Raw genomic sequence first — 27,996 nt, 5'->3', positions numbered from 1 at the left:
AGTGTGGTGGCTTCTCTTGCTGCAGAGCATGGGCTCTAGGCACGCGGGCTTCAGTAGTTGTGGCATGTGGGCTCAGTAGTTGTGGCTCGCGGGCTCTAGAGCGCAGTCTCAGTAGTTGTGGCACATGGGCTTTGTTGCTCTGCAGCATGTGGAATCTTCCCGGACCAGGGATCAAACCCATGCCCCCTGCATTGGCAGGCGGATTCTTAACCACTGCGCCACCAGGGAAGCCCCCAGGGAATCTTAATGTATGTAAATTATTATAATAAAATTTTAAATGCACTGCCTCTAAACTGAAATCCTCCAATCAATCCTGTACTCCTTGTAAAATAACAAGTACTTTCATGGCTGTATTTTGGTGTCGTTGCAAAGAACTCTAGTCAGCACATGAGGGTTAGATTACCAAGATGCTACTTACAGCTCTGCCGCTATGGGAAGGGCAAGGGGCAGGGGCAAATCTATACCATAATCATGGTATAGATTCGCTGGTCATAATTTATCTGTACCTCAGTTTTCCAATCTATAACATGAACAAATTAAGCTAAACCAGACCCACCACCCTATGATCCATCAGTTTATTTAGCCCCTAATCTAAACAAACCTTATTCAATATATACCCTATTTAAAGACCACTAACTATGAACCATGTCAAAATACCAGGGTCTGTTCTAAAAGCCTTCTAATAATAATACTAATATTTGTGACTGTAAGAGATGTGTGCCTTATAATTCTGAAAGCTATTGTCTAAAAAGAGTTTGAAGAAGACCCAGGTGGGGAACAGTTATCCTGTTTAGAATTCCATTTCTTCTCACCTTCTCTGTTCCATCTCCTACTTCCTTAGGTTCTGCCACAGGCACCATTTCTTCCACAGCATTATCTTTCTCTGACTACATCTCCCGTCCAAAAGATCACACCAGCATCCTCCGCTTTGACAAGGATGAGGCTGAGAACACCTGCCGGATCCTGATCATCAGTGACTCTCTTTATGAAGAGGAGGGATCCTTCAACATTTCACTGAGCCTGCCAATGGGAGGACAACTGCGGGCCGAATTCCCCACCGCCAAGGTGATTATCCTGGCTGATCCTGATGATGGTAAGTCCATTTCCTGCTTTCCACTCTTGGCAATAGCTGCCTTCTTCTCGGACTTTCCCTCAACAGTTGAAAGACAAATCGAACTTAAATGGTCTATTAAAGGAATTGTTAATGTTTCTCCTTCTCCAAAGGCTCTGAGTGGCTTTTCAAATACATAGGTATCACCAACACCAAGGACCACACAGCAATGCAGGAAGATTAACTATTTGTGTATGAGTTTATTAAATTTTTTTAAAAAGCATGTCCCAAGGAAGTGACCTAAGACTTATAAGGAAGCTGAGAAGAGGACCTAGGTTAAGTGTCTGATCACCCAACCAGGACTGCCCCACAAGGACACTCATCTTAGCAGCCCAACAAAGGCCTCCCTCACAAAAAGTACATGAGTCTACAAATGGTACAAGGGTAGCATGGAGCTCCCACGTGTAAGCATCCAGATCTCTCTTCCTAGCCCCACCTGGCAGGGAGTTTGGCTCTACTCCCAGATGAAACTCAGAGCCAGAAAAGAATAGGGAGCTCCTCACCTCTCAAAACCAACCCCTCCCACCCCCAGACTCGATAAGCATCAAGCCCAGTATTACTTTTTTTAGGTCTCAGTTGTCCTTTCTACAAGAGGCACTTTCAAGAGAAAATGTTGATAACTATCAGACTATTTTATTACGAGTCTCAAATTAGACTATCAGACTATTTTATTTTATTTTATTACGAGTCTCAAATTAGTTTGACCACTTCATCTCTCAAACACGCCTCTGTCAGGATTTGAGTGGCTATGGGTTGCTGTGTTCAGATCTAGACAGGATTAGACTGGGCTGCTGTTATAGACCCAAAATTTGTGTGAATTTATAGATACAGCACAGAGCTTCCATGAAACTGAGCTACGTCAAGCGATAAACCAGATGGAGCAGAGGTTGAAGAGTGTATACGCTCTTTAGTTGGGGATGGCAAATTTATCATGTATTATATTGTTCTAGAACAAAGGAAAATATGAATGAGATTAAAAGTTGGTTTGGTTTTTGTTAGTTGGTCTCCTAGTTTGGGTTTGTTTGTTGATATCCCACCCTGTGGACAAGACCTCAGAATGGTACAATAGGCCAGTTTTGCTCCACTAAGAAAAAGAAATTGCTGGGACTTCCCTCGTGGTCCAGTGGTAAAGAATCTGCTTTCCAGTGCAGGGGACCCAGTTTCGATCCATGGTCAGGGAACTAAGATCCCACATGCCGCAGGGCAACCAAGCATATTTGCCACAACTACTGAGCGCCTCAACTAGAGAGAGAAAACCCGCACATCACAACTAGAGAGAAACCCATGCACTACCATAACAACAACAGAAAGATCCCCCATGCCTCAAATGAAGATCCCATGTGCCGCAACTAAGACCCAATACAGCCAAATAAATAAATAAGTAAAGGGGGGAAAAGAGGCTAGCCATCAAAGCCTTAAAAAAAAGAAATTGCCGAGAACTAAGTTCAGTTCCCAAATATATTTTCACATGTCTCATGGGTTAAGAATAAGTATAGACTCTGAAGTCTATGCATTCTTCATTGTGTAATTTCTTTTCAAAAATTGCCCCCTTAGAATTAAAATCACTATTTTTTTCTTAAAATAATGTGTATGACAGCTCAATATCAAACAAACAACCCAATCAAAAAACAGGCAGAAGATCTAAAAACACACTTCTCCAAAGAAGACATACAGATGGCCAACAGGCATATGAAAAAATGCTCAACATCACTAATTATTAGAGAAACGCAAATCAAAACTGCAATGAGGTATCATATCACTCCAGTCACAATGACTATCTTCAAAAAGTCTACAACTAATAAATGCTGGAGAAGTTGTGGAGAAAAGGGAACCCTCCTACACTGTTGGTGGGAACGTAAGTTGGTGCAGCCACTATGGAAAACAGTAAGAAGGTTCCTTAAAAACTAAAAGTACAGTTGCCATATGATCCTGCAATCCTATTCCTGGCCATATATCCAGAGAAAACTGTAATTCGAAAAGATACATGCACCCCTATGTTCACAGCAGCTCTATTTACAATAGCCAAGACATGGAAGCAACCTAAATGTCCATCAACAGATGAACGGATAAAGAATATGTGATAAACACATACAATGGAGTATTATTCAGCTGTAAAAGAGAATGAAATATGCCATTTTCAGCAACATGGATGAACCTAGAGATTATCATACTAAGTGAAGTAAGCCAGACAAAGACAAATATTTTGTGATATCGCTTATATGTGGAATCTAAAAAAAATGATACAAATGAATTTATTTCCAAAACAGAAATAGACCCACAGACATAGATAACAAACTTATGGTTACCAAAGGGGAGAGGGGTGGGGGAGGGATAAATTAGGAGTTTGGGATTAACATATACACACTACTGTATATAAAATAGATAAGCAACAAGGACCTACTGTATAGCACAGGGAACTGCACTCAATATTTTGTAATAACCTATAAGAGCTCAAGTCAAAAAAACAATAATGTATTTGAATTTTCAGTATACTCCATAGAAATTTGGAATTTGTATTATATTTTCTGTTAAACCAAAGAGATATTAGGGAGTATCTACTAAGAATATTAATCTTGATTATGTAGATTTTTAGAGAGAGAGATGTTACTCACAATCTTATATATAAAGTATCTTGTTTTCTCTACAGAAGAGAAGGAAATAGGAGTAATTTTAACTGTTTGAGATTCTGAAGAATCACCGCCTAGTCAAGTCTATTTGATAAATATAAAGAGCAAACAGAGGAATAGAAACACTCTGAAAGAAAAGAATGACAATATGGAGTTATGTGGTTCTTTAAAGCCTAATTGAAAGATTAGAATTTTTTAAATATCAGGGTTCTGATTAGCATTATAGCTAGAGCACCTATCTCTTACTGAGAGGTTGGGACAGGTTTGCCTGAACCAAGTTCTCGAGACACAGGAGTCGTTTGCCGGGCAAAATGAGAGAGAAAGAAGCAAAGTTATGGATGTAGGGACTTTTTTTACATTGTTCTACATACTCTGCTTCATAGTAGCTCTTTCCTTTTATAACCAGTTCTCAGTTTTCTAGGGTGATGAGGAATTAACATGAAAATGTTGAAATCGGTATACCTATAGTTTTAACTTCCTTTTATCTTCACTGTCATACCTTTTCCTGTAGCCAAAGAGTGATGCCAGTACAATATGCTCATTCTCTGCTGGACCTAATTACTGGTCAAGGTACACAAGGAAAGAAATGGGAGAAAAAAAAAAGAAGAGGATGGGGAAGTGAAATGATAGAGTGAGAAAAGCCAGGACTGGGGGCTTGAAGACTTGGCCTCTGAGTCTGGGATACCACTACCTTCTCACGTAACCTCGGGCAAGTGGAGCTATTGGGGCTCAGTTTCCCAATCCATAAAACGAGGCTAACACAAGATTGTGTATCAACTATACTCCAATAAAAATTAATTTAAAAAAAAAGAGAACAGACTTGCGGTTGCCAAGCGGTGGAGGGGATGGGGGGCAGTGGTGGTGGAAGGATGTGTTGGGAATTTGGGATCAGCAGATGTAAACTATTACACATAGGATGGAAAAACAACAAGGTCCTACTGTAAAGCACGGGGAACTATATGCAATATCCTGTGATAAACCATAATGGAAAAGAATATGAAAAAGTATATATGTGTATGACTTTGCTGTACAGCAGAAATTAACACAACATTGTAAATCAACTATACTTGGATAAAATAAATTAAAAAAAAAAAAACCTAACACCAGAAACACCTGAAATGAATTGTTAGTGCCACAGTATTATATGAACTACAAAGTCATTATGTGAACAACAAAATAAGTAAGATGAGCTAAATCGGACTAACCTGTAGGAAGAGCTAAATGTAGGAATATACAAAAATAAATATGTCTTAATATCTATTTCTTGAGGACATATTTCCTCCTTGAACCCTGCCATACCACCACTTACTTTTTACTTTAAAACCTTAGTTGTTTTAAATCTTCCTACATTCAGAAGTTGCAGACATTTCCAATGCCAAATAGAAAAAGAAAGAAAAATATACAGCAAATAAAGGAAGAAAATTAACACAAAATTCAGTGTACGACCCAATTGTTTACTTCCAATATTGTTTGAAATGGTTTTAGTAGATTTTTAACAAGCAATTCAAGAAACATTCACAGTGTCCTACCGTGCGCTTAATATAGGACCCCAAAATCAAATAAGCTCTTTTCCCTGCCTTCTATTACATCTGACTTGGTCCTTAATTAAATTATTCTCAAACTCATGAAGGGTTTTCAATGGCAGAAAAAAAATCATGTACAGAAATAGTGATGGAAGAGTCTTTGTTCAGTGTAAACAAACTTAGCTGCTGCATACTGTTCTGAGAAAGCCACTGTTAAAAATTATTGGATCCAGGGAGCTTGCATTCAGATTCTGTAACATTCATTGAGGATCGAGCACTTTGCTGAGCTTAGGAAAACCCAGCATCCTCTGGTTGATATCCTCTCCTTAAAGGGCTGATGAGCATGGGAATGGGATCCTAGCAACGCCATCAAGCCAATAGAACCACCTCTAGCTCGGCCAAAATTAATTGCTGAGGGTCCTAGACCCTCAAGGTCCATAGTGAAAATATTCTTTCTCTTAACATGGCTGAAAACAGGCAGCCCATTTTTAAAATTCTTTTGGCTGTTTCATCTTTCCTCGGTTCTACGCTGAGCGAACTTGAGCTGAAACAGTTGGTTGTGCTATAGACGTGATCATATTAACCCAGCCCCTCTCTCCTGAAGCTGCGTGTGCAGAGCATCCTATAAGCCACCTGCATCCAATCACTAGATGCTGCTCGGGACACTTATTACAGCCATCTCTTCCACTCCATCCCCAGTACCAGTGCCTAGTGCAAACCATCCTCTGTCTCACATGGAAAATTGCAATAGCTTCCTGATCAGTAGCCCTAACTCTTCCTTCAATCTGTGGCCCACACCGAAGTTGGAGAGATGTACAGAAAACAAAAAACCAACCACGTTTCCACTGCTTAAAATTGGTCCCCACATTCTACGGAGAGTCTAGAAAGTGAAGTCCCATCTATTTCAAATGGATCCAAGTCTCTGCAGGACCTGGCTTCTGCCTTCCTCTCTAAACTCATTCCCTCATTCATCTCTTCTCACCTTACACGTTTCTAAGAAACACACTCTTGTATTCCTCCCCAAACGCTAGGCTGTGTCATGCCCCTGTGCCTTTTTTCATATTAGCCACTCCGTTGGGAACATTCTTCCCCCCTTTCTCATGGATCAGTTGTCATTCATTCTTTGAGTCTAGTACAGCATTATCTCTCCCAAGCCTCCTCCCTCTGAGCCTTGAGGTTGGTTGCTTCTTTCATCAAAGCACTCAGGGTTTAGCTGATTGGCATCAGTGTGACTGCCTTATGACACCAGAAGTACCTCAACCACGAGAGCGCACATCTCTTTACATCCCCAGTAACTAGCACATTTAGGACACGTAGAGGATGTCCAATAGATGTCTGTTTAACTAAACAACAAAAAAAAAATTCAATTAGATTTCATGAAACTAGATGTTAAAGAACTGATATTAACTCATAAGCATTACCTCTTTCTTATCCAAAAATTCAGAAACTGTTTAAATAAGCTGTTCCAGAATTTTTCTAGCAATCAAGCTTACCAGTTTGTTTCCAGAATCTATTTTCTCTTCTGAGGTAACTGAAAAAACATTTTCCAAGTCTTCCATCTTTTGGCATCTATCCTGTTTCGGGGAGTTTGTCAAAGTTTACCAACAGTATTTCTGTCACTTCACCTGCAAGTCCTCTTTGGATCTTGGCATGAAATTTCTCTGAATCTGGACATTGAACTCATTTTTAAATGGATGGTCATATCTCTTTTGAAAGCTTTACCTTGTCATATTTCTCTTTCTTATTTCCATTTAAAGAACATTCTCTTCTTTTTTTTTAAATTAATTAATTAATTTATTTATTTGTGGCTGTGTTGGGTCTTCGTTTCTGTGCGAGGGCTTTCTCTAGTTGCGGAAAGCGGGGGCCACTCTTCATCGCGGTGCGCGGGCCTCTCACTATCGCGGCCCCTCTTGTTGCGGAGCACAGGCTCCAGACGCGCAGCCTCTGTAGTTGTGGCGCACGGGCCTAGTTGCTCCGCGGCATGTGGGATCTTCCCAGACCAGGGCTCGAACCCGTGTCCCCTGCATTGGCAGGCGGACTCTCAACCACTGCGCCACCAGGGAAGCCCAAGAACATTCTCTTTTAAAGGAGGTAAAAACACATCTATGGCATCCATTTAACATAAGTATGATGTGGTCAAAACATCAATCTCTCATAACTGCCCGCCCTTAAGGATTATTGCCAGCGCCTCAGTTTGCTTAGACAGAGCGAGGGTGCAGACGGCTGGGACATAGTGCTCTTTCCTCTATTTCAGCAAATTTCCCGATGCTCAATATACACAGAGCATCTCAGAAGACTTTCATGATTTTTCTTCTAAGCGACGCTCGTCCTCCTCTTACATCGTGTATCTTACTGTACTCAGAGAGGCTTGATTCTTACATTTTTTTCTCTGAACAGTAACATAACTCAAAATTTTTTTTTTATCTTTCTTACCTCTCTCCCTTCCCCAATACCACACAGAGTAATTTCTGTGCTAAAAAAGATCACTTGGTCCCAACTTTAAAAAAAAAAAAAAAACTTTTGTAATAAGTTCAAAGTATATCAGAAGTGAGTTAAAATTATCCACTCGACAAACTCTTGAGTACTTATGATATACCAGCCGATGTGCTTCTAAGGGTATAAAGACATAAAGACATGTGGAATGTGGTCCCTGATCTTGAGATGCTTCTAGAGCTCTGATAAAAACACGGAACAGTGTATAAGAATGGTGGCTTTAATATTTTAGCTTTTCAAAGAGGTGCTAAATCACAAGACCATTTGGGGAGTGTAATGTGTGTCACCTACACTGTGGAGGATACAGAGAACTGGGGTCTGGCTCTACCTGGAAAGTCTCAGTGTAGGAGATAAGCTGATCGGCTGCTTTGATGGATGAGCAAAAAAGAGGGAGTGCATTAGGATTAGGCAGTATTCCTAGGGTTTATCAAGGGAAAGGATGCAGGAGGGTTGCCGTGGACCAGATGTGAGCCATGCACGCAATAGACAGCCAGAATGGAACCGTCTTAGGTCTTGTCCAAAAGCGCCATCTAGAGGGATGAACAATCCCCACCACAAGCACTGCCGAATGCTGATGGTTGAGGAAGAATTAAGTGACCAGCCAGGATAGGGATGTGGTCATCCTCATCAAGGGAATTGCAGATGAGAAATACCCAACTAGGGGAACAAGAGATCTCCAAAGAACACACAAAAGTGCCCATGAGAGACAGAATCCGCTTTCTTCCATCTTCTAAGATCCGAGAATGTGATCACCGTGATAAAACCCATCAAGAAAGACCTTTCCTGCTCCTCTTGCCTCTCTTCCCTCTTTCTTGTCCCAGGCTTGGAGGTATCAGAAACATCTATTAGCAACAATGGGGAGATGGAGTGAAACTTCTGGGTCAAAGGAGAGGATGACCACCCCACCCTTCTCTGAGTGCAGGCCCCTACCAGCAGTGCACCTGAAGACAGCAACTAGCAAGTGTGACCCATCACTGCAGTTATAGAGCAATGCAAACTGTCAGGGCAGCACGGGGTAAGGAACAACTAACCTCTTAAGGGCATATATGGCCTCCCAAAGCAGGTAACTCAGTCAAAGTCTTACAGAAGGACTGTGTGAAATTAACATGTTGGGAAGGGAGTTTCAGCTCAGAGAACATCACCAGCGAAGATGGAGGCCATGACCACGTGCCGTGCTGGCTCATGAAGAGCTAGTGTAACTGGAACACAGGGCACAGGGTCAGGTGTGGTACATTAGGACTCCAGAAAGAATGGACTCAAGTCAGATTACGGGAGCTCTTATACACCATGGTCAAAGTTTTGGTAAAACTCTCCACAGCACGAAGAGATCTACTAAAATACATCCTGAGCAAATAGTACTTATTGCATTGGATTTCTACCTTCCAAAATTCAAACTTCGCTCCGATATGCTTCTACGTTTCATTGTGTTTCCCAAGGTATCATCTCTGTAATGTTGATTTTCCATTTACTGTCTCAGGAGTCATGCCTCCGCGGTGAAGCTGCTGCCTGGTGTTTACATCTGTTTGCCTCTGGATTTCACAGTCCAAAGAAAAACATTCATTTCCAAACCTTTTCCATGACAGTCTATCTAGTGTAACAGCTAAACCTTATGTAAGCTTTGAAGAGTCAGCTAAGTTCATAGGCTGCTTTTTAGAACTGGGAGAACTGGAGATGGATGGGTTTGTCTGCTTGGCCAAATCTTGACTTTCTCATTGTCAAATTTTTCCCCCCATCAGATGTGCTGTTCTCTTCCACGCACCCTCAGAGTCTGACGCCCACCCCAGCTGCCTTCAGCCTTCTCTTTCTAGGGGGGGCCCTTCTCTGCCTCTGGGGGTAGCATTTCTGGCATCTCAGCTAACAGGATCCCCAGAATTTCTATCTATCTTTGTAATAAGCAAATGTTATGGGAAAAGGCACAGCCGCAGCCCCCAAATTCAGACCCCTGGCTGGACTGCCCCTCAACATGAAGGGCACTTCTCTCCTGAGAAAAAGCCTCCTGAGTCCCCCACCATCTTTTCCCAAACAATAGCTGACTTTACCTGGGTTACAAGCTAGTTGGCCAGTTTTTCCCAGTTGGGAAATCTCTTTGTGCCACAGCTATCTCTTAAAGCAGAAAAATGAATAGAATTCTAACTGATTTTATCTCACTGCACTTCCTGGAATCAAAGCCGTGGCATGTGATACCTTGATGTGGTTTTTCTGTGTGTTTTGCTTGCTTCTCGTCGAGCCTGTGGGAACTGTCATGTCTGATGATTGTGACAAAAACCCAGGCTCCCACAGGACCAGAGGAGACAGGAGGCCTGGGAGGCTGAAGCAGTCTTCGTTTGTCCTTTTGTGTCTCCCTAGAGCCTGCCCTGCACTTTGGTTGCTGCTGGCTCCATGGAGGTTGGTGTCTGGAGAACGGGCACTGACCTTTCCTGAGCGTCCTCTGTCACCGTGCGCTCCAGGAAGACAGAGCCGGCACCAGCAGAAGGTGAGCGGGCCATTTTAAAATGTATCATTATCATGACATGCGTATAGGGCAAGGTCTAGTCTGTCAGTGTAGCATGCCTACTCTTTGTGGATGGGCTCTGATTTAAAGTTTCTCCTACCTGGGCACATAGAATGACTGCTGCTGTTTACAAAATAAATAGAATATTCACTCAGCAGCCTTTATGATTTGTTCATTAACCACTTGCCTGGGACCAAATTAATTTTCCAAAGTTGAGAACATTTGTAGATACCATCAGCTGCTCATAAACACTATTTCAGATCAAGGCATACCTGTGATGGCTGAGCAGGTCCCAACTCCTGGGAGAATCAAGGCACCTGTTAGCTCCTAGGAGGGTAGGAGGGTCTCACTTCTGATTCTTGGACATTTTCCTTGGCTTCAAGCAGCATGTCCTCGTGTCCCACCCCCTTTTGTCTTTCTTGACGTGGACAATCAAAGCCTGGTTGGCAGTGGAGCTAAATGGTTCTGAACACCACTTCCTCTGGTGAGCCCGTCAGCTGCTTTACCAGAAAAAAACACAAAAAAAAGCACAGTAGGATTCAGGCAAAGAACGGGAAATTTCCATCTACGTTGATACCCACATTTTTCATTTGCTAACAGGGACCTTTTAGTCTCCTGGGATTTGGACGGGCAGCAGAGTTAAGGATTAGTATCGTATACATCCAAGACGCATGAGAATATGTAAAGATGAAAACGAAGTGAAAGCACAAATCCTGCAAATAAAACAGCCGTCTAAAACTCACATGAACTGACAACACATAAAGGGAAAATGTATCTATGAAAATGTGAAGCCAGTTTCAGCCTGTACCCCAGAAACAGTGAAGGAAACTAAAGACAGGCTTACAGCCCAGAGCTTGCTCTTGGGAGAATTAACGTGTTATAACACTTCAGGGAATATATCACATCATACTGTACAGGACACCAGTGATGACCCTTAAAGTTCTTTTGTTGTTGTTTTGCTCTTTTTTTTTTTTTTTTCCTTGCTTTCCTTTTCTTTCTCTTAATTTTCAGACAGAGCTATTTCTCACTCTATATGTATTTGTGAAACCAAAAGTGAATAGACCAATTTGGCTCCTTGGGCTTTTTTGTTTATGGTTGGGAAAAGAAATTAAAATTCATTTGGATAAATCTCCTTGCATACAAATAATGAATGACCCATCTGCTAGCTCTCAGGTGGGGATGGACTAATAGAAGTAATCCATGCTTGAGGTGGTGATTCATGGGTTTAAACAGGAGATATGCAGAGATAGCACTTTAGACTTGATAATCTCTAGAATCTAGTAAATACCTGACGTCAGCTCAGGTTGGTTAATTAATAATAATAATTATGCATATGTATTTATATTATCATTATTATATGCCAGACTCTGTGCTAGCATCTTTGCTGTATTATCTCTAATCTTCACAACTACCTTTGTAAAGTAGCAATAATTATCCCCATTTTGCAGTTAAAGAAATTGAGACTCAAACAGATGAAATAATTTGTACAAGTAAGCAGTGAAATTAAGATTTGAACCAAAGTGCATAAGATCCCAAATCCCCTTTCCCTTACTTTCCTGCCTTGGTACTTTTCACTGTAATCTCATTTTGGTTTTGTCTTAATGTAATTATTTAATGGCCTTAAAATTTTTTATACCATCTCAAACTTATAGAAAAGTGACAAGTCCAGTAAAAACACTTTTGTTCCTGAACCATAGGTTGCCAGTAAATCTGGACACATCTCTTCAAAAACTTAGAATGCAACTCCTACAGAGACATTCTCCTCTATACTCACAGTACAAGCATAAAATCAGGAAATTAACTGATCCATTACTACAATCTCATCTTCAGATCTCATTCAAGTTCCACCCGTTGTCCCCCAAATCATAGCAAAACTATCCAGTTCAGAATCACACATTGTATTTAGTCATCATGTCGTTCAGTTTTCTTCCATCTGGACAGTTCCTTGTCTTTCCTTGACTTTCATGACTTTGATATTTTTCAAGATTACAAACCAGGGGGAAGGGATAAATTAGGAGTTTGGGATTAACATATACACACTACTATATATAAAATAGATAACCAGCAAGGGCCTACTCTATAGCACAGGGAACTCTACTCAGTATTCTATAATAACCAATATGGGAAAAGAATCTGAAAAAAAATAGATATATGTATATGTACAACTGAATCACTTTGCTGTACACCTGAAACTAACACAACATTGTAAATAAACTATGCTCCAATATAAACTAAAAATTAAAAAAAAAAATTACAAACCAGTTTTGTAAAATATCCCCCAGTTTGGGCTTGTCTGATGTTTCCTCATAATCGGATTCAGGCTATGCATCTCCAGCAGGAATATCACAGAGATGGTACTGCATTCTCATTGCATTCTACCCAATGGCACACAATTTCAATTTACCCCACTATTGGTGGTATTAACTTTGACCACTTGGTTAAAGTGGTACCTGCCAGGTTTCTTTACTATAAAGTTACTTTTCTTCCTTTGCAATTAAGAAGACTTTTATGGAGAGATACTTTAAGACAATGTAAATATTCTATTCCTCCATTTATTTATATATTTATCTATATCACTCAGGGTTTCCTATCTTATTCTCTTGATTATAATTTGTCATGACATTGGATGACTTTTTAAATAAGTAGCAAAGGAGCGATACGATCAGGTGAGCCAGCTTGCAAAACGATTAATAACCCAGAAAATAGCAGAACCTTCATGGCTGAGTAAAATTGAGTGGAATGTTGTAAGGTTAAACCAGAGATCTGCCAAAGGTGAATGAGTGAAACCTAGTCAAAATAAGTCATGATCATCACCTTAACAGTTCCAAATAGAAAAGGGAAACGCTTTCATTACAAATTGAAGTTGCCTTCAGAGAGCCATCAGTCTATAGGTGGGATTTTTGTGGAAGTGCTTGGAAGGTGATGGAGAGCATGTGGTGACAGATGACTGGCTATTGCGGCATTTGGTAGAACATGGAAATTTCCCCTTTCTGAAGGTCAAGCCAAAAAAACATGAGTCTGAAAGTGCTGTGTACATAGGAGAGTGCTACAAACATTCCCTGAATTTTTTTTTTCTCTGAAGGAAAACTTCTGGCAGTGAATTCTGCAGTCTCACTCTTGGCTTTCCTTTCCCACTAGCTGGACTAGATTATGTTGGCATCAGCCAAAAACTGGTCTTCACTCCAGGAGTGTGTGTTGAGATGTTCCGATTGACAATCCTTGATGACCTGGGACAGCCCATCTCAGAGGGTCCAGAGAGGTTTGAATTACTTCTCCAGATGCCTCTGGGCACAGCAATTGGAGAACCCAGTAAAACCACCGTTTTCATCAATGACACCATCACAGACTCTAAACAGAGTGCTTGTCGTTCTTTTGATTGAAAGACTTCAAGGGAGGGGAAACAGCCAAAACACATCTCCTAACAACAGTTTCCAGATCTTAGCAACTCCAGGATATCAGTGGTATTGAACTGACATTGGTGTTACATATATTCTGGTGATATGTGCAAATCTAGTTTATGTAACTGTATGAATATGTAGAAACAGAGAAAGGATCCAGCCGACAAAGGATTGTTAGACCGTGCTCTTTGTTTTTTTCTATTTTCTTTTACTTTGTTACCAAGGCCAGTGAGACCCACCGTCCTCAAATAAATCAACAGTTAAGAACAAAAGGGTCGACCTTTCTTTGCTGATTCATGCTGGGCAGGAAGCACTTTTCGACTGTAGAGATACCCTCATCCTCTGTCAGTTGTTCTGGTTATAGTACTGAGTGCCCTTACTGAGATTTGCAGATAAGCCTAAACCTCCTTTTTGCCAGTTGCTCAGTTTTCCTCCACAAGTCTTTATCAGGGCTACTTAGAAGGGAAATCCTTTCATCAACTCTCCCTTCTTTTGCAAACGCCTTTAAAAAGAAGATAATAAACAATAAAGTGTGAAAATGCAAGTATGCAAGAGAGCACAAAGAAAATTTAAAGAGTCGTAAAATCTTCAGACTGCCCAATTAGTTCTTTACTCATTTTAAGCTGACAATATAAATCACCATTATTGTGCCTCAGCTAATATTACATAAATTAGAGTTTCCAAACTACTTTGAAAACCACATCTTTGCGCCCCATCATTATCTTTTAGGTATTTCTTGTAAAAACCTTTTTTAAATTTGTATTACAGACATGACTTAACCTATTCTCAAGCCAACATGGCACATGACAGAAGCTATTTCAAGAAGCCATCTCCTGGTACCAGCTCACAACAGTCAGAATGGCCATCATCAGAAAGTCTACAAATAATAAATGCTGGAGAGAGTGTGGAGAAAAGGGAGCCCTCCTACACTGTTGGTGGGAATGTCAATTGGTGCAGCCACTGTGGAGAACAGTATGGAGGTTCCTCAGAAAACTAAAAATAAAGTTGCCATATGATCCAGCAATCCCACTCCTGGGCATATATCCAGACAAAACTGTAATTCGAAAAGATACATGCACCCCTATGTTCATAGCAGCACTATTCACAATAGCCAAGACATGGAAACAATGTAAATGTCCATCAACAAATGAATGAATAAAGAAGATGTGGTACATATACACAATGGAATACTATTCAGCCATACAAAAGAATGAAATAATGCCATTTGCAGCAACATGAATGGACCTAAAGATTATCATACGAAGTGAAGTAAGTCAGAAAGAGAAAAACAAATACCATATGATATCACTTATATGTGGAATCTAAAATAGGACACAAATGAACTTATTTACGAAACAGAAACAGCCTCACAGACATAGAGAACAGACCTGTGGCTACCAAGGGGGAGGGTTGGTGGGGGAGGGATGGATTGGGAGTTTGGGATTAGCAGATGCAAACTATTATATATAGGGTGGATAAACAACAAGGTCCTACTATATAACACAGGGAACTATATTCAATATGCTGTAATAAACCATAATGGAAAAGAATTTGAAAAAGAATATATATGTGTATATATATATATGTATAAACGAATCACTTTGCTGTACACCAGAAAGTAACACAACATTGTATGATTTGATAAAAAATAAATTTAAAAAACTACAAATGCAAAAAAAAAAAAAAAAGAAGAAGAAGTCATCTCCCAAAATATTGTGCAAGGATGAGAAGGCTCTTGACTACCATGGGGTCTGCATATATAGGTAGAGAAGTCCTTCTCTTCCATCAGCCCAGGTTTTGCTTCATTGCTAGACAACATCAGCTGCCCCAACCAGAGAGGAGATTTCTCCAAACTACTTCACAACTCTTCACCTCACTTCTCCCTCTGTAAAATGAGAAGTTTGCACTCCATTTCTGTTAAGATTCCTTTCCGTTCTAATTCTTGTCTGAGTAAATATCTACCAACAGAAAGTCACCCTCCCTCATCTTCCAATTTTCCCAACCACCACAATCAAAAATCTTTTAAACTCAATTAAATTCAACAAACACTTATTGGGCTTCTCCAGCATTTCAGAGAGATATGGATCCTTCATAAACGTTTAAAAAAATAATAATAATGAGAAAACTACATCTTGGCCAGGATTACTCTCAGATACACCCAACAGGTCCTACTGATGCCCTGACTTAGTTCCCAAATGAAGCAACCAACTTGACCTTCCCACTGAGTACTTCTGTGCCCAGGAGAAATTCACATTATCAGACTTGTTAAAAAAAAAAAAGCCATGGAGGATTCTATTTCATACCTGAAATTAATCCTAGCCTTTCAGCGTTTTGCAGAAAATCACTCTCTTTCTCTCTCTTATTCTGTCTTTTGTTAAGGAATTACATTCAGATGAATGCAGTGCTTATGCATACATCTTTTTTTCTGGGTGACATTACCCACGGCGATTTCTATGAAGTTGATCTGTTCCATTCCCAGTTTCCTCCCAGTAAGACATGCCAGGGAAGCAAAACTAAGTTTTTTAGGCTTCTAGGATAAAACCTAGGGTATTCTAGATACAACCTATGGTGTATTCGGTAGCTGGGTAATGAAAGTGATCTAACGGCTTAAAAGAGTGAAAAATGCCTCATTTCCTACTAAGAATGGAACTACACACTATGGAAAATTGGGCTCATTTTCACTCTTCACATATTCTTCCCCAGTGATAACATTTTTATGGAGAAAAAGCATATACATTTTTCCTCATTTAATATTTTAGTTTTCTTAGGGATTTGGAAGGCATAATGGAGATATACCAGATGCCCATGACGTCGGTGTTACTGTGTAAACTATGAATGGAAAGATGTTGTACATTTCATTCCAGTACCCAGTGCCAAATTTAAGGAGCCCACATACAGGGTGAATGAAATAGACAGGCAGCCAAGGGCATTCACTTCCCATAGTGGAGACACAAGCCACAGGTCCTTGCTGTGCTGCTACACCCACCAGGGCTCAGGTGATGACAGAGGATGACTCCACAATTAGTTTTCTGCCAGGTAAGCATTCTAAAATTTATTTGACACTAGTCACCCCAATATTGCTCCTCCTAACCTTTTTTATAATAATGAATAATAAGCAACCTAAATGTCCAATACTCAGGAAATGGTTCATTGAATCATGAGATAGCCACTTGATAGCATGATGAATTCTAGATTATCAGTGATCACGTTGCTACTGCAAGCCTTAAAAAATATGGAAAAAACTAACAGGACATGCCTCGAAAAGACAAGAACTTTTTGTGTTAGGGTAATGAGATTATCAGTCATTTTCTCCAAACTTACTGTATAGTTCTATTGGTAAATACATCTCTTCAATGGCAAGTTGTTGCTATTTATGAAATTAAGGAAATTAAACAGGTTGTAATGACTTCTCTCTACTGTATTATCACAACTTGGGACAGAGTCTTATGGGGTCCCTTTGGGAACATTAGCTCTGACTTTAGAAGAATGAGCCAGACACCAAGGTGCTATATGCAAGCCATCAAAACTAAGTACAATAGAAGTGAAAAGAAAAAGAAAAGGTAAGTGGAGTTCAGTAAATGGGCTTCACTGAATGTGTCTCTAAACATCGGGAGGTAAGACAAAGGAAACGAAACAAACTGAATTTGACAGGTGTAGCAGGCTGAGTAACAGCCCCCAAAGAATTCAGGTCCTAATCCATGGAACCCGTGAGCCCTAGCTCATATGGGAAAAGCATCTTTGCCGATAGGATTAAGTTAAAGATTCTGAGGTGGGACGATCATCCTGGGGAGCCCTAACTGTACTGACAAGTGTCCTTATAGGAAGGAATCGGTGGAGATGACACAGAAAAGAAGGCAATGTGACCATAAAAGCAGAGATTGGAGTGACAAGCCACGGACGGTTGGCAGAGGCAAGAACTGGATCCTCTTCTAGAGCCTCTGGAAGAAGTGCAGCCCCACCAATGCCTTTAACGATAGCTTCCAAACTCCCACCCCCCCTTATAATTTCTCTTACTGTGTAAACTTCCTCAAAGCAGGTTTCTTTTTTCAAAGGTGGCAACTGGAAGAAAGTGGTACATACATACGATTTATACTGTCGAATCAAGAAAGAGTGCCAACAGAGGGAATTCCCTGGCGGTCCAGTGCTTAGGACTTGGCACTCTCACTGCTGTGGCCTGGGTTCAATCCCTGGTCAGGGGACTAAGATCCCGCAAGCTTGCAGCCAAAAAAAAAAAGAGAAGAAGAAAGAGTGCCAACAGAGCGTTTGGAAAGAGGAGTCCGGAATATTATCAGTCCGCACTCTCCTTTGCTGGGGGCAAAGCCTTCAAATGCAGAAAAGCCAATCCTGAGTTCCCGACTCTATCTCCAGATATACCTGCTGATAAAAACAAGGGCACGCATACTCAGCATATCGCCCCGAACCTTTTTAAAAAGCCAGCTTCCTCCAGACTTGTTCCCAGGTGGCGCAGCTCACGGGACTAGAAACGATAGGTATGGGTCCTCCAAGCGGCACCATGTCCATCTGGGGGACGCAGCTCCTGTTCCTGAGCTGCCTCATGTTCCTGACTTCCCTTCTACTCAGACGCGAGGCTGATGCCGCAGATGAGAAAAATGACCCATCTGTAGGCTACTTTAACAGCACCCAGACAGTAGTAACTCCAAGCGGTAGTTATGGCGACTCCTCAGAAGTCTACCGTGCCGCAAGCTGACCTTGACCATCCCTAGCAGCAGATATTGTCGTCTGTGCATCAACAGGGAAGACAAAAGTTTCTGACTTCAAACCAGATCAACCATGTCTCGAAAGTGACAACATACAGCAGGACAAATGTGCTGAGAATAACTTTTGATGTTAAAAATGGTCCTTCCTGTGAAAGAGAGGACACAATCACCCAAAACCCTTCTGTCACCACGTCTGGTTCTTTAACCACTGTTCATACATCATCCCTATAAGGAGAGGTGGCTTATATAGCTCTACCCATGAACGCCTCACCTTCGCTATAAAAATGAGATGACTCAGGCATGATTCGTTTAATGACCCACGCACTCAGCCTGCTTCCTTTTATAGTCTCATAATTGGATTTATAAATTTATAAATGTGAGTAGAAAAAAGCAAGTCACAATCCAAAGTTATGTAACATCTGTTCCCTTTAAAGGAAAGGGAAACCAACCACTATAGTGAGAGGTACTAATCCAGTGCATCTCAAACTTCAGTATGAATCACCTGGAGAGCCTCGGACATAAATGCAAGCCACCCGGCCCCAGTCCTGATTCTCATTCAGCAGAACGGAGTGTGATCTGATCCGAGCAATTGTAATTTTAACAAGCTCCCAGGCGCTGCCACTGCTGCTGGTCCTGGGACCACACGTTGCTCCGACGTAATTGAGATGTGGTGACTTAAATGCTAGTACATTACAGCTCACCAGAGGAACCCCTGCTAAAACCACCTGCAGATCCAAAATTTAACATAAAAGCATTTTCTCTGAAAGAGTATTGAATGATCTTCCTGACCTAAGCTAAAAGATCTGTTACCCTGATGACATCATGTTAATATATCTGTTAAACAGCTATTAAGGTTTCATTTTATTTTACTTTGACAGTTTAAAGCAGTGCTTTTCAAAATTTCCCGTGCATATGAATCACCTTTGAGGGTCTTATTAAAATGCAGATTTTGATTCAGCAGGTCTGGCATGATGCCTTAGATTCTACATTTCTTACAAGCTCCCAGGTGAAGGTTTTAGTTTATCACTGCAAGTCCAAAGATTACTATGATATCTCCATTTTCAAAATACATCAGATTCAGGGTGATACTTCTTTCCAAGTGCAACTTGCAGTACTGAGTGATGCCTGAGATATAAGCAGAAAAGAAAAGTGGTTTGAGAAAGAGGTGTACATGGTGAGGACGTCAGAACTCTACCCCGACTGCTTCTGCTGTCAAGTTCACCAGTGTTCAGTGAGTGACTGCCTAAACACAGGCAGTAATTCTATAACTTGGTGCACAAATCCGAGTGTGAGGGCTGTGCAGGAGTATTCTGGCTCCAGATACAATGAGATAGGTTACACTATTATTTTTACAAAGAGATGCCCCTGCCTTTAAAATAGTCATAGGAATCAGGACAACTGTGTTTTACGCCTGAAACAAGTGCATTACTGTGCACTTGAGTCAACCTGTTCATACTTTTTCAACTTGAGCCTGCCTGCCCACTGAATTAATTCCCCCTGAGACACACTGACAGGAAGGGTCTGGTGTTAAGGGCTGGTGGCCTCTCAGAAATGGGATTTATAAATGTTCCTTAAAATGTTACTATACCTGAACTTATCTACCACACTGACATATGATCTTTAAAAAATAGCAATATTTTTAAAATACACAAACATGAAATAAAATATTACAAAGCATAATCCTATTTGAGAAAAATTACTTGAAACCACCAACAAATTGGCAGGTTAATTGGTTAAAGTGTTAAATGTTAACATATTGACCCTTTTTACTATCTTATCGTGTACCTGTTACACTTAACTGGACAGTATCCTTTTTTTTTTTTGAATTTTATTTTTTTATACAGCAGGTCCTTATTAGTTAACTATTTTATACATTAGTGTATATGTGTCAATCCCAATCTCCCAATTCATACCACCACCATCCCCCAACCCCGCTTTCCCCCCTTGGCGTCCATACGTTTGTTCTCTACATCTGTGTCGCTATTTCTGCCCTGCAAACCGGTTCATCTGTATCATTTTTCTAGATTCCACATATATGCGTTAATATACGATGTTTTTCTCTGACTTACTTCACTCTGTATGACAGTCTCTAGATGCATCCACGTCTCTACAAGTGACCCAGTTTCATTCCTTTTTATGGCTAATACTCCATTGTATACATGTACCACATCTTCTTTATCCATTCCTCTGTCGATGGGCATTCAGGTTGCTTCCATGTCCTGGCTATTGTAAATAGTGCTGCAATGAGTATCGGGGTGCATGTCTTTTTTAATTACGGTTTTCTCAGGGTATATGCCCAGTACTGGGATTGCTTGGTCATATGGGAATTCTACCTTTAGTTTTTTAAGGAACCTCCATACTGTACTCTATAGTGGCTGTATCAATTTACATTTCCACCAACAGTGCAAGAGGGTTCCCTTTTCTCCACACCCACTCCAGCATTTGTTTGTAGATTTTCTGAGATGGCCATTCTGACTGGTGAGGTGATATCTCATTGCAGTTTTGATTTGCATTTCTCTAATAATTAGTGATGTTGAGCAGCTTTTCATGTGCCTCTTGGCCAACTGTATGTCCTTCTTTGGAGAAATGTGTATTTAGGTCTTCTGCCCATTTTTTGATTGGGTTGTTTTTTTTAATATTGTAGACAGTATCCCTTAAAGACCAACATTTAGAGATCCATAAATGCCACTACCCTCAATTAGGGCTACTCAGTTCAGATTTCGTAAGGAAATGAATAAAACTTTAACACATTAAAATGAGCATATGTAAGCACTGCTATAAAATTAAAGCACACACCTTAAGTCTACTATATGAATTTGAAATACCCTAGATTTTTTAAAAAATGTTTGCTATTGGAAAATTTTCCATTATCTTTTTTCTCCAAGGTTACATTAATATTTAAAATATTGAAGTTCAAATGATTACATTTTATTAGTTTTACCTGTATATTTTCCCAATAGAATATAATCTTCCCAACAGAATAATATAGAGAGCCTTACTCAATTAACTATTAAATGAAATATTCTGGGTAACAATTGACTGTGACCCTGGTCACCTGTGTAAACACCCAGCCTCTTCTAGGCTGGCTTTAGGGACCATTCCTTCCACCTATTTAAGCCTTCCTATTCCTCAACTGGAAATTGAGGAAATCAATTGGAAATTGGGTTCCAATTTTGAGTCCACTCCAACCACCAATTTCTCTTTTAAAACAGTTGGGTTGAGATTAGTTATCATTTTTCCTTCCCTTAACTAGCAGTATAAATAAAAACTTGGCTTTACTTTATTCTGGATAGACATACAAGAGTGATATCCTAATTGACCTGGGAAACACAAATGCCTCACACATTGGCTAAACCGCAATGCTACATTTAATATTGTTTCTTTCATGCTTTTTTCAAGTGTTCCCCTGTACACATGTTCCCATGTCCCTGAGCTCTGGAGGGCTGGCACTAGGTTCCTTTTGTATTTCCACTCTCAACCTCCTCCCACCTCCTCCACTCCCTCCTCCTCCACCACACACACACACACACACACACACACACACACAATTAGGCTGTGCTTTCTTCCTCTTGAAATCACCACTTCCTTTGTGACCTCTGTACAGTTTTCTTTGGCCTTATATTTTCCCAATTATTTCCTCCAAAATAAAGCCACCACTCTTAAGAATGATAGCTCTTTTCATGGAAGAAATAACCATTCCTCACATTTTGCATATATTAGATCCATAATTGTCATTTTAAGAATCCAAGGTTATAAAGAAGTCAATTTGGGGGGAACACAAAACAAACCAAATTACTCCACAAATTGCCATAAACACTGCATTTTGCTTGACACTGATGGAGGCAATCCCACTTTTTCAAAGCAAGCAGTAGTAGTAATACTATAGAAATCACCCTTATAAATAAAAATCCCAATTATGTGTGGGCAAATGAAAGCAACTGATAGAAATCTGAGACGAAAAAATCCAATTAAGGAAAAAAGATAACGTCCTAAGGAAAAAAGCAAATAAAAATCAAATGAGAAAAGAAAATTACAGCAATGGAAAGAAAAGACCACTTAAGGATTATAAAAGTTATATTTATTCACGATGCTACATTTATTGCATTCCCTTAGAAAAATGGAGACTATTTATGTACCCAATTTGCACATATAAAACTTTATACAAATTATGTGTAGCACATAAAGGCCTCTGGTACAGCTAAAATCCTGACACTACAATTTGGGTAATCCTGCTTCAGGGTCTCCAGTTTATCAAGTCTGTCCATAGAAAATAAAAACTGGAATTACAGTCAGTCTTGCTGCTCACACTTAGAAATTATTTTAAATATAATAAAATAAAATGTTCAATTACTCTAAAACCCAAAAAAGTAAACTGGAAGGTGATACATTTTGTTACCAATTTCATTTTAACAGTATGACAAATTAACACATTAGTTTGGCTGGGTCTTTTTTAAAAAAAATCACCTTAGTTTTGACATTATCTTTCTAAGCTGTGGCTGCTTCAGAAGGTAATATGTCAAAAATATTTAGCAAACAATTAAAAAAAGTAATAATAATATTCCTTTTACAAAATGGTACAACAACACCTTAAGGAACCAGAAAATACTACATGTCTTTGGCTATATAACTAAAAGGCCATTCTTCCAAACAGAATAGGGCATATTCACCTCAGAACCAACTACAGAAACAGAAAGCATAACAGAAATATGCACAGAATTTAATGAGAATTTGTCTTGCCTTTTTTTCCCATTCTACCCATATAATAAGCAAGGAGAATGCAATTTACATAATCTTCCCAGATGAGACTCAATAGCACTACAAAGATACCCAAACTTCTGCAAAGGCAAAGTGAATTAAAACAATTACACAACTAAGTGAAGACTGAAGGGACAAATGTTATTTGCAATTTTCTGTTTTTTAACTTGTTTGCTTCTTTTCAAGCCTTACAAGTGTAGAAATTATAGCTGATAAACAAAAGTCACAAGCCTCACAAATGGAACTATAATATAAAAATAAATCAAATGAAACATTTATTAATAAATGAAGCCTATTTTATTACTTCAAGTGTTAATGATAAAAAAATTTCAGCACAGCTGTTGCATTTAAAAAAGTGAAACTACATACTATGTTTCTAGCTTGGTAAACAGATGAACCTGATGTCTTTGAATGACATAACAATTGAGCATTGTACAGTACATCTTATGAAGACCCGTAAATTAAAGAACTACTGGTTTAAAGTTAGTGATTATGAAACAAATATGTATTCATAGTTTCAGTTTCTTTTTTCTTCCTCGGCCATCAGGTGCTCCATCCATTTTACGTTTCTGGGTCTACAAACAAACAGAAGGATTATTCTTCATCACAAGAGTAATATTAACATAAAATATATTGGAAAACACGATAGCAATTTATTATAACTGCTACTTAGTAACAGGTATTAATTTCCTTAACCAGAATAACCTTAATTCTCCAAATAATCTTATCTACATATTTTGCTAACATAAATACCTTAATGCTAATAATGAAGTAAATGAGTAATTCACAATTAGCAATAGTAAATCAATACACCAAACAAATGTATAACATGCCCTCTTATCAAAAGAAAGCAGTAATGAGAAATACTTTGTGAGTATACCAGACTTTCCTGATACGTTCACTTACGCATGACTATATAAATTATTATTAGATAACAGAATGACTTTTTTTCTTATAATTTTTGCCTTCACATTGCTAAGATATCATTGGTACAATAAATCAAAGTTTAGAAGTGAACAGTAAAGGTTGTAAAGGCCACTGCTTTCCTAACATTTCTTTACATATTCTAAAATTATAACGTGTACGTGTACTCTCAACATCAAGTGTAGGCTCTTGCCATTCACAAGACAGACCTTCCCATATTCTCACAAATCCCCATACTGTGAACTACCATCATAACGTGATTTTCCCCACACAATGCAATCAAGTTTAATTTATACTTTTAAAGCAATCCAAGGCCATACTACTTACCAAAAAAAAAAAAAAAAAAAAAAAGACTAACACATCAGTGATAGCCAAGTAATGTTCAAATTCTTGAAAAAAGTTAAGTTCCCCAAGAAAATATTTACATTTTCATGGGTACTTACTGAAGGTTTTGGTCCTCTTTTCTTTTTCTCTGCCTTCTCCTTTTCTTCTAGTTCCATATTTTCTCTTTCAATCAAGGTAATTAAAGTGTTACACCTCCTCTGGAGCTCCTAAGTTACAAACATAAATTTACATGGTAAACCTGTATTCTCCATCTGTAAGTTTTCATGATTACAATTTCAAAACCAAAGGTATGTTTTAACAGTGTAATATCACTTATATACCCCCAATAGACAAAATTTTAAAAAGCAAAAGGAACTGATAATTTTCATACACAATCCATGCTAGGAGGATAAAAAAAGATATCTGTAAATTTTTCACTTCATTATTTAAGGCCATACTGTTGTGTATTTTTCATAAATCCTTCCTTCACTTAGGAACTGAAGCAGTGAAAATGAACATCTCTTAATATATGCAATGCTGCTACTTAGTGTCTATGCCTGAAAACTTTCATCTACATCCAAAACTTAAAATTAACAGAGCACATATCTGAGGGTCAAAATCAACTAAAACTTAGTAAGAGGTATATATAATCTTTCCCTTAAACGCATTACCACTAGAATTGTGGTAGTCAATGTACCACCTACCGTCTTTCCCAGTTTTGGAAAAATAGTCATAGAAATCTACGATGAGCTTCACCTCATCTCTCCCTAGCAATCTACACAGACTCCAGAAAGGATTTTAAATTACAGTGTAGAAATAGTAAATACCCCTTAAGAAAACAGGAGTCCATTTGTATCATTGCTGGCTACTGAGTAAAATTGTTTTTTTCCTTTCTTTGTCATAAGTGACATTCTACACAAATGGTCACAATAAAATCATTTAAAAATATTATTGTATAGGACACAACCATATACGGTTTGGAAATATTTGCAACAGTATATATAGAGAGAAGGTAGTACACTGCATCAAAATTCTTTATTTCCTTTAACAGGTACACTGAGATACACATGCCAGAATGTGTTACAGATGTACTATGGTATGAATCTTCTTGGCTCTCAGAGAAGGATTATGCCTCAACTGTTTATCACAAGGGGCCATACGCATATTATCATTTTGTATGTGTGCCTTAACATGAAACACATTAGGAAATAACACGCAGTTTTAGACCATGGTATTGTAGCAGTAAATCAATGTGACACTGCATCTTGTTTCACTCACCACAAAATCACTTATTAATTATATAAATTGTTCCTACTTTAAAAGACATAATATAGAGCTTATAGCAACTGAATGTGTCTCCTCTAACCATATATTTATAATGCATTTATAGTGCAACGTTTCCCAAACTAGGGTTTCATAAAACAGTAGCCTCCGTTGATGTATACTGAAATAAACCCCTTCAGTGGTCACATTTAAAGACTAAACACTATCCCCCATCTTGAAGAGTAACAATGTATTTTAAATATACTGAGGTAAATCCTACTATAAAGTTGTTTAAACTTTGCTATCCTAGTACATCTCAAAATTAAGACTACAGAATTTTTTTGGCATTATCATCATCCTGAAGAACACAAGATGAAGCTAAAAACTCAAAGGTGGTAAAATACAGTAAGTCAGATAGAGAAAAAGACATATCATATGATATATGCAAAATCTAAAAAAACATGATACAAATGGACTTATTTACAAAACAGAAACAGACTCAAAGGCTTAGAGAACGAACTTATGGTTACCGGGGGAAGCGGGTATGTTAGGGAGTATATGAGGGAAGTATATTAGGGAGCTTGGGATTGACATGTACACACTGCTATATGTAAAATGGATAACCTACAAGGACCTACTGTATAGCACAGGGAACTCTGCTCAGTATTATGTAACAACCTAAATGGGAAAAGAATTTGAAAAAGAACAGATACAAGTATATGTATAACTGAATCACTTTGCTATACACCTGAAACTAACACAACATTGTTAATCAACTATACAATATCAAATAAAAAGTTAAAAAAAAATACATAAGAGAAGAGCAATTCATCAAAGCTAAACTTTTCTGAATTCTAATTTTAGGTCATTACAAATGGAACTTGCTGATCAGAAACAGGTTGATATTGGGAATAAAAACAAAACCTAGGATTAAATCAGTATAGTGTTTTACTACATTAAGCTCTTTTTAAATAACTCAAACTCAGCATTCTGATGGGCAGATGCGTGAGTACAAGTCCTTTCTTTATAGAAAGTGTTCATTTATAAAACCAAAAGTCAAATTTTAAATTGTGATCATCACATTCAGAAGTTAAAATTGATGGTGACATTTCCTCCTATTTAGAACCTGATTTAAATTCACATAAAATAATTAGTCCTATCATATACAGTGATGTTAAAAGATATGCTACTAAACAATGGAAAAAATAAACTTTGTAAGGTACTTATGACATTAGGTTTTTAACTGTGGATGTGAACTGTTTCTTAAGGAACTGATTTAAACTGTGATACAATATTGTAACAAAAATTTACTTCAAAGATACAGCTGAACCACAGTTTTCTCTTAACAGAATTTAAAAAGTTACCTTAAAGAATATTAAATAACCTACTTCCTTTGAACTGTCAGAGGAAGTTTAATTCTACTACACTACAGAAAAAGGCCCCCAGTACTCACCATTGCAGTTCTGGACTTTAGAAACCAGTCAAATCTGAACTGAGGAGAGTTGCGAATACACTGTCGCAATTCATCATAAACATTTTCTTTGTCAAATCCAAGCTTGTGAAGCATACAGATCAGAAAACGATCCTCTTCTTCAGTGTAGTTTTTTCCTTTGTTAGTACCATAAGATATTCTCAGCTGATGAAAAGGTGCTTTGTACCGTCCAATCTATGAAAATCAGATTTTATATAAAATACAAATCCTATATAATCTATGTTTCAAACTTGGCTTTAGTAAAGTTAGCTATAAATGTTGTATTTCACATCAACTTTCTATCCAAAGTCAGTTACATTGTAATCTTTGTTCTGAAACAACTTCAGTCTTTACTTTTCGAAAAAGAAATAGACTCAGACTTTCTGGGATACCACACAGCAAAGAGCCAATCATAGTGACTCTGACCCAGATATATCCACTGAAATACTGAGGTATATTCTGTTCAGAACACCTATAATGTTTGAATGCTGTCCTTTGAAAAAAAAATTTTTATTTTATATCATCATTTCTTTTCCTTTTCAAAAGTTACTTTAAACTCTCATATTACTAATAGGAGTTATTTTACTACATTTATTAATATTCAAAGTACCTTCGTGTCAAGTGCTTTTTTGATACTAATTCTTCTTTGAATTCTTGCCTCTCCCCTTTCAATCTGAGCCATAATCTTCTCTATGTCCTGCAGCTCATTGCATCTTTCCCAGAACACAGCTGTAGGAGTAAGAGTTGGGCAGATGGGATAGGTGGGGGAAGGGCAGAAAGATAAATAACTTCTTGTTGTAAGTGCTCTATTTTACTTGCTGAGTATTAAGAAATGTTTCCATTTCCCCCACAGCTAACACTAGTAAGTCACATAATTATTTCTCAGTTTCCTTAACTA

General features: G+C 38.6%; 1 protein-coding gene and 1 long non-coding RNA gene across 3 annotated transcripts in view; one reads left to right on the top strand and one right to left on the bottom strand.

The window, feature by feature from the left end:
* The first annotated feature begins 3,734 nt into the window (after positions 1-3,734).
* Positions 3,735-22,701, top strand: LOC309627828. The gene is made up of 2 exons (XR_014243979.1): positions 3,735-10,737; positions 10,789-22,701. It is a non-coding gene; the product is annotated as an uncharacterized lncRNA (long non-coding RNA).
* Positions 22,418-27,996, bottom strand: part of SMARCA5 (SNF2 related chromatin remodeling ATPase 5) — a 45,525-nt gene continuing 39,946 nt past the window's right edge. For both annotated transcript variants that reach the window (XM_082390008.1, XM_082390007.1), the window contains 4 exons: positions 27,709-27,827; positions 27,081-27,293; positions 24,484-24,591; positions 22,418-23,691 (listed from right to left, as the gene is read on the bottom strand). In XM_082390008.1, coding sequence (XP_082246134.1) covers positions 23,626-23,691; positions 24,484-24,591; positions 27,081-27,293; positions 27,709-27,827 — 506 coding nt within the window. In that variant the 3' untranslated portion in view covers positions 22,418-23,625. The remainder of the gene's footprint in view (positions 23,692-24,483; positions 24,592-27,080; positions 27,294-27,708; positions 27,828-27,996) is intronic.

Source organism: Balaenoptera borealis (assembly GCF_965194805.1).
Source record: "Balaenoptera borealis genome assembly, chromosome: 4".
NCBI lineage: Eukaryota > Metazoa > Chordata > Mammalia > Artiodactyla > Balaenopteridae > Balaenoptera > Balaenoptera borealis.
The sequence above is the reverse complement of the archived record's forward strand: the minus strand, read 5'-3'. Positions and strand labels throughout refer to the sequence as shown.